The 7,500-nt window shown below is 45.2% G+C and overlaps 1 protein-coding gene across 8 annotated transcripts in view; it reads left to right on the plus strand.

Moving 5' to 3' along the window:
* LOC119575045 (adventurous-gliding motility protein Z-like) overlaps positions 1–7,500 on the plus strand; it is a 59,326-nt gene that overhangs the window by 44,313 nt on the left and 7,513 nt on the right. For all 8 annotated transcript variants that reach the window (XM_037922416.1, XM_037922415.1, XM_037922413.1 and 5 more), the window contains 15 exons: positions 9–92; positions 528–674; positions 1,294–1,398; positions 1,640–1,759; positions 2,048–2,227; positions 2,526–2,630; positions 2,741–2,863; positions 3,230–3,337; positions 3,505–3,633; positions 3,906–4,100; positions 4,249–4,377; positions 4,490–4,615; positions 4,776–4,970; positions 5,178–5,372; positions 6,452–6,616. In XM_037922416.1, the coding sequence (XP_037778344.1) occupies positions 9–92; positions 528–674; positions 1,294–1,398; positions 1,640–1,759; positions 2,048–2,227; positions 2,526–2,630; positions 2,741–2,863; positions 3,230–3,337; positions 3,505–3,633; positions 3,906–4,100; positions 4,249–4,377; positions 4,490–4,615; positions 4,776–4,970; positions 5,178–5,372; positions 6,452–6,616 (2,106 nt within the window). The remainder of the gene's footprint in view (positions 1–8; positions 93–527; positions 675–1,293; positions 1,399–1,639; positions 1,760–2,047; positions 2,228–2,525; positions 2,631–2,740; positions 2,864–3,229; positions 3,338–3,504; positions 3,634–3,905; positions 4,101–4,248; positions 4,378–4,489; positions 4,616–4,775; positions 4,971–5,177; positions 5,373–6,451; positions 6,617–7,500) is intronic.

Here is a 7,500-nt window from a genome sequence, read left to right on the forward strand (position 1 = left end):
TCCTCCAGGTGTCAGTGCGTGACGGCGAAGCGGAGAGACTCCAGAGAGATCTGAAGGAGGCGCAGACTCTCCATCACCACACCTTCACACAGGTCAGTCGGGGCGGCAGTATTACGTGCCTAAAATAAGGCTTGGAAATGTGTGAATAAATTGGATTAAATGGATAGGTAAACACATGCACGCACGCACGCACAGGCACACGCACAGGCACACACACACACACACACACACACGCACACACACACACACACACACACACACACACGCACACGCACACGCACACGCACACGCACACGCACACGCACACGCACACACACACACACACACACACACACACACACACACACACACACACACACACACACACACACACGCGCACACACACACACACACACACACACACACACACACATATATATATATATATATATATATATATATATATATATATATATATATATACATACACACACATACACACATCTGGATAAAATCCTAAGCCACAATCCCAAGCTTCTCCCCGGTAGCTGGTCGAGGCAGGGGCGCGGGCTGAGGTCCTGCAGGAGGAAAACCGAGTCCTCAGTCGCCGAGTGACGTCGCTGCTGGAGGACGTCGACGCGTGGCGAGGCAGGGCCGAGGAAGGGTCGAAGGACCTCAACCAGGCACAGAAGGAGGTGAGGGCGTGTGTGAAGGATCTCTCTTTAATGGGACTCCCGCTTCGTAGTTTCTGTGGGTATTTATTTTTTCTCTGGGTTCCTCTTTTTTTTTTATTTACGTTTTGGTTTTGTTCTTGCTACTTCTGTCCCCTGTGCTTTGAGTCACCTGCTTTTTTCTGTGCTTATTGTTCAAATACTTTTTAAATTTGCCTCCGTATTTGCTTCCTGTTTATGTAGATTTTTACCCTCCCTTCAAAACAAGAACAACAAATATAGCAACAATAAATATTCTTTGTCTAATAAGGCTTGAAATACGAACTACTCCTTTTAAAAAAGTACGAAACACATCCTTCGTAATGATTTTTTCCGCATTCGGCTACGCTAACTTCATTGCGACGAATGTAGAAAAGGTATGAATGAGAATGAATATCTTCATAATACAAGAGATGTATTTGACCGCTTACGATTAAATCTTCGTCAGAGATACATATATTTCTGACGAAGATATAATCGAAACCGGTCAAATACATGTGTTGTATTGTGAAGACATTCATTCTCATACATCATACCTTATCTACATCATACATTATCTAGTTCTATTTAGAAGCAGTAGTATACGTTAGTCTCCCTTTGCCAGTGCGAGCGCGTGAAGGGGGAGCGTGATCAGCTTCAGCGCCAGCTTCAGGAAGGCGATAGACGTCGCCAGGAACTCCTTAGCTCTCTCCAGTTGCTTCAGGGTCAGGTAGGGTCAGATAAGGCCATAATGGACTTCATCATAAGATGACTCATAAGAAAAAACAAAACAAAACAGGAGAGATAAAATGAAACATGAAAGAACTACTAGTATTTGTCTGCATTCGTTATAAAAGCTACTAAAGATGGTTATTGTAAGTTAGTTAATATCCCATGAGGTATTACACAATCACAGGAACTCAGGAAAATCCAAAATGTCCTTTATCTCATCGTAACCTTTGACCTGGCAGGTGCAGACGCTGGAGGAGGAGGTCACGGTGGCGACGGAGAGCAGGACGGAGGCAGAGCGGCGAGCGTCGGAAACCCAGCGTGACAACCTCGCTCTCCACGATCGACTGGCAGCGCAGGAGGTAAGGGAGAGAGGGAGAGGGAGAAGAGGGAGAGGGAAAGAGAGGGTGAGAGAGAGGGGGATGGGGAGGGAGAGGAAGGGGTAGAGGTTAGGGAGAGGAAGAAGAGACAGGCAAATACCTGATAGATAAACAGATAGACAGGCAGATATAGATAGATAATGAGACAGACAGACAGACAGACAGACAGACAGACAGACAGACAGACAGACAGACAAAGAGACAGACAGACATTCATTCCATCATACCTAAAAACCAGAACATCATCCCCAACCTCTTCCTCTCCTCCAGACAAGCGGCAGCGTTGAGAGACTCGGCCGCCAGCTGGAGGACGCAGTGGCGGCCCTCACCAGCGCCCGCCAGGAGGCAGCGGCGAGGGCGGAGCAGGTCAGAAGGAGTCGCCAGGAGGTGGAGCAGCTGAACGAGACCCTTAGCTACGAGAAGCAGCTGAATGCGTCTTTACATGACCAGGTACAGTACGTGGATGTTTTAATGATTATGATTCAGCCTTTTTTTCTCATTTATTTATTTATTTATGTATTTTTTTATTTATTTATTTATATATTTCTTTCTTTCTTTCTTTATTTATTTATTCATTGTTATTATCGTTACTGTAATTATCATTATTTTGAAATGAAATGAATCAGCAGATTTTTGCTACTTGAAGTATCCCCTCCAGTATGAACACGTTTTTTTTTCTTCTTAAATATCCGTCCTCGCAACCTTTCTCACTGTCATTCTCCTGTAATGGATGTTTTTTTTATTGCAGGTGGAAGGGCTGGTGAAGGAGGCAGGGGCCCTTGACGTGAAGGTGGCCGATCACCAGCAGGAAATCAGGAGACTAAACCGGGAGCTACACCAGAAGGAGAGGCAGGTCCGTCCACTGGGAGTTTGGCGCAGTTTAAGGCGCGCGAGGCTGTTGGCTTGAAGTGTTTTTCATGTCCACAATCACCTCGGTTCTTATTCACCTTCGTGTTCCTGCAGATGGCGTCGCTGCAGACCCAGTTGGACGGCGCGAGGAGCCAGCTCGCGTCGGTGGAGGAGCTGCTCGAGAAGAAGGCCGGGGAAAATCAGCTTCTGCAGGAGACCCGCGCACAACTCAACGCGGTAAAGGGAATGCGTCTTTTGATTCTCTCTGTCTGTCTGTCTGTCTGTCTCTCTCTTCTCTCTCTGCTTCTCTCTCTGTCTCTGTCAAATATATATATATATATATATATATATATATATATATATATATATATATATATATATATATATATATATACATATGTATATACATATATAGATAGATAGATAGATAGATAGATAGATGTCTATATATATTTATATATATGTATATTTATTTATTTATTTGTATTTATATCTATATAGTCAATACATAATTACGCCTATGATAAAAAAACTCGCATCGTGTCGAGAGCCTCATAGTCCTCCAGTGCCGCCCTCCACATACATAGCCGCGTGTCCCCACAGGCCAGGAGGGAGGCTGCCAGGGCGGAAGAGCAGGCCTCGAGCAGCAAGAAGGAACTCCAAGACGCCAAGGAGAAGATCTCGCGGTTAGAACGGCACGCGAGGGAGACGGTATGTGTGTGTGTGAGAGTGTGTGAGTTTTACATGCCTTAACCGTAACCAATGAAAAAAAAAACTCTTTAGCTTCCCTACGAAATAAAACAGGTATCAAACTATGCCTCAACCTTTCGCCATTAACACTCGAACTCCCTAAACTCACGGCTCCCTCCCTCCTTCAGGAGGAGGACCGCGAGAAGGAGGTGGCGGCGCTGGCGGAGCGTCTGACGTCAGCGCACGAGGACAGCGTGAGGCGCCTCGAGGACACTTTGCTCACTTACACGCGCGTGCAGGCTCATGACGAACTGCAGGTGAGTTGGAGGGAAGGGGGGGCGGTTAATGTGGTAGAAATTAGCAATAGGAGTGTAGGAATTTATATAAATACTTAATGTGGTGGTTGTCATTCTAGTTAATGTCCTTTGAAGAATTTCAAATATGGAATGGAATGTGATTTAGGAAACCCGCTGGCGAATATGAATATAAGAAACTACGCTTAAAAAAAAAAAAAATCGTCCTCTATATACAACGTTCGTGTCCTAACACACATCTCTCCTTCTTCCTGCGTTACGTGTGCATCCTGTAGGTGGAGAGTCTGGAGGAGGCGCTGGCGGAGGTGGGAGGGCGCCTGGGGCAGTGCGAAGTGCAGCTGCGAGAGAGCGAGCGAGAGAGGGACGGCCTGGCGAGGTCCCTGCAGCACGAGATTACGAGGCGGGAGACGGAGGGCCAGGAGCACCACGCGCAGGTGGCTCGCCTCACGCAGGAGACCGCGCTTCTGAGGGTCAGTTCGGGTGTCTTTTCATTTTATCCTTTTTTTATTGTTTTTATATCAATTTTTTGTCTCCTATTTCATGAATTTTAGACTTCGTTTATGAAAGCATTCGCCGCTGGATACACGTGCTAAATAAGAGCTTCGTTCTGACCACCAGGCGCGCCTCGAGAGCGTAAAGGAAGAGACCCTGACGTGGCAGAGGCAATGCGAGGACCTGGAGGAGCGTCAGAGCCTGGCCACGGACCCCTTAGCCGCCAGGGACCAACTTGCTTCCACCCTCCACCAGGTAAAGCTCCTCGAAGTGACTTCAAGGCGGACCTACGTTGATAACCAACAACAGCAAAAAAGACTTCGCTTTTTGTCCTTCTTCACGTTGTTAATTGATGTATGATCTGCAGATGGACAACCTCCGAGCAGCCCTGAGCGCGGCGAGGGCGGAGGCGAGGGCGGCGGAGGAGGAGAAAAGCTTGGCGCACGAACAGGTGCTCAGTCTCATCCGGGAGTGTAACCGCCTCGAGGAAAAGGTTAAAGAAAAAAAGCTTTTGCTTAGATTTATTCCCTCTTTTGAAAATAGAGTTAATATGGGGATTCATCCATATGTGTACAGATGGGAGAAAGGGTCAGGTAATAACTGTCTTCATGACCCTCCTTTCATACGCTTTTCACCTCCTGCTCCTTCTGCAGATCGAGGGGATGACCAAGCAGAAGATCAGGCTGGAGGAGGAACAGTCAAGCCTCAAGAAGGAGCTGGAGATCTCAAGGAGCACCCCCGTTCCGACGAAGGACCCTGAGAAGGAGAGGGAAGAGAGTCTCCTGAAGGAGGAGGTCGCAATGCTGAAGGAGCAGTTGGAAGCGACGAAGAAGCAGCTGAAAGAAGCAGTAAGTCGGAAAGACCCCTTTGGGGGGGCAAAGAGAGGCAGAGACTAGATAAAACATGAGATTGGATAAATCTGCAGCAAAGATAACGTACAATTGCTTTTGTGGGTTAAAGTATACATCACACAATTATCCAAATAGACGAAACGACACTGATAATTACTATACCCCAGCATAGTATCCCCAACCCATCCCTTCCTTACAACCCAGACTGAGGCAGACGGCAGCCAGCTGGGACAGATGGAGAGCCAGCTGGGCGAACAGCAACTACGGGCGGAGTTGGCCACGGCAAGGCGAGATGTCGGGGAACTGCGGCGCCTTCTGCTGGAGCGGGAGAGCGAGGCGAGGCTCAATATGCTCAAGGTCACCACGCTCCAGAGGACGCTGCAGGACCGACAGCACGAGGTCAGGGATCTCATCTTAGGTCGCCGGCGTAATATAGGAGAATGGGAGAGAGAGGCAGAAAGAGGGAGAGGGAAAGAGGAAAGAGAGGGAGAGAAAAGAGGACAGAGAGGGAGAGGGAAAGAGGACAGAGAGGGAGAGGAAGAGGATGAGGGTGAGGGTGAGAGAGAGGGAGAGGGAGAGGGAGAGGGAGAGGGAGTGGGAGAGGGAAAGAAGACAGAGAGGGAGAGGAAGAGGGAGAGAAAAAAAATGATGGATGAGGGTGCGGGTGGGGGTAGAAAGAGAAGGAGAAGGAGAAGGAGAAGGAGAAGGAGAAGGAGAAAGAGGAGGAGGAGGAGGAGGAGGAGGAGGAGGAGGAGGAGGAGAGGGTAGAGGAAGATTGAGATTGGGATTGAGATTGAGAGAGAGAGAGAGAGAGAGAGAGAGAGAGAGAGAGAGAGAGAGAGAGAGAGAGAGAGGGAGAGAGAGGGAGAGAGAAGGAGAAGGAGAGGGAAAGGGAGAAGGAAAGGGAGAGGGAGAGGGAGAGGGAGAGGGAGAGGGAGAGGGAGAGGGAGAGAGAGAGAGAGAGAGAGAGAGAGAGAGAGAGAGAGAGAAATAGATAGATAGATAGATAGATAGAAAAAGAAAAAAAAGGAAAGAAAAAGAGAGAAACTGAGACAAACAGACACAGAAACCTTTTGTTAGAAAATGAAATCTCAGAAGTTACTGTGAAGATCTACAGCATGCATAATCTAAAAAAAATAATAATAATAAATAAAAAATAAAATAAAAACATACCAACACGAATTTTTGTAAAATTTTATATTGATTTTGTAAAAACGCTTCGTTATCTAGAATCGTTTTTTGACGAGAGCCCCGATACGTAAGTTATCGAAAGGCTATACATTACACTTAATTTATAATATCATCATACAGATATTAGCAAAAGCACATGTTATTATAGCCTTTATTAGAAAGTATATTGCAATATACGAGACGGAAGAGAGATGACCAATATCAATCCTGTTGCAACGCTGAAGGATAATTTGCATGGTATAATAATGTATAATTAGGTAATACTCCAAAATAAATCTCACCCTCAGGTATCTGGTCTCGAGGAGAAGCTTCAGGAGGCACACGCAGACGCCCACAAGTACGAGGTGGAGGCCGAGGAGCAGCGTGCGCGGGCGGCGTCGCTGACCACCCAAATCGCCCACGCCCACGCGACGGGCCATGGCGCCGCCCACGCACGCCCTCAGACGCAGGAAGTGAGGACCTTTGATGAGTCTTCGTTATTAGTTCTATATTTTTTTAATATTCTTATTTTATTTTATTTATTTATCTATCTTTTGTTATTGGAATGATGGAGAGAAAGACAAATATATTGCTTCTATTTTCAGGAGGTGATTGGGGGCTGGTTTTCCATTGTATATTTACATAAATACGTACAGGCATATATATGTATATGTTGTACACACATACACACCCATTTCCACACTCACACACACACTCTCACACACACACACACACACACACACACACACACACACACACACACACACACACACACACACACACACACACACACACATATATATATATATATATATATATATATATATATATATGAATATATATATATATATATATATATATATATATATATATATATATATATATATACATATACATATACATACATACATACGTACATATTTGTAGATAGATAGATAGATAGATAAATCAATCGATATAGAGAGAGATAGATAATGATATATTTATTCAAATTCATGATTCCTTGTTATATCACTAACTAATTTTGGCATATCTAATTTCTCCGCAAAATTTCCGTAATTGCAGAAAACAGCAAATAATATACGAGTATTTTTCTTTCGCGATTGAACTCTTGGCAGATTTATTTCGTTTAATATATCACTCAGTTTATAATTTTTTCCTTCCCTAGTTAATATCAAGTTTATTAGTTATCAAGGAAACGCAGCGTCCAAATTAAGTAAACGCTGATGTGTGTAGATGGAACACGGGAAGGGCGGGGTGCGTAGAAATTTATGAATGGGCAATTATTTGAATGAATCACGCAGAATGTACACGAGATATTTATGAATGGGTGTTTTTCTTTTTTTGGTTGTATAAT

This window comes from Penaeus monodon, chromosome 7 (assembly GCF_015228065.2).
Source record: "Penaeus monodon isolate SGIC_2016 chromosome 7, NSTDA_Pmon_1, whole genome shotgun sequence".
Taxonomy (NCBI): Eukaryota; Metazoa; Arthropoda; class Malacostraca; order Decapoda; family Penaeidae; genus Penaeus; species Penaeus monodon.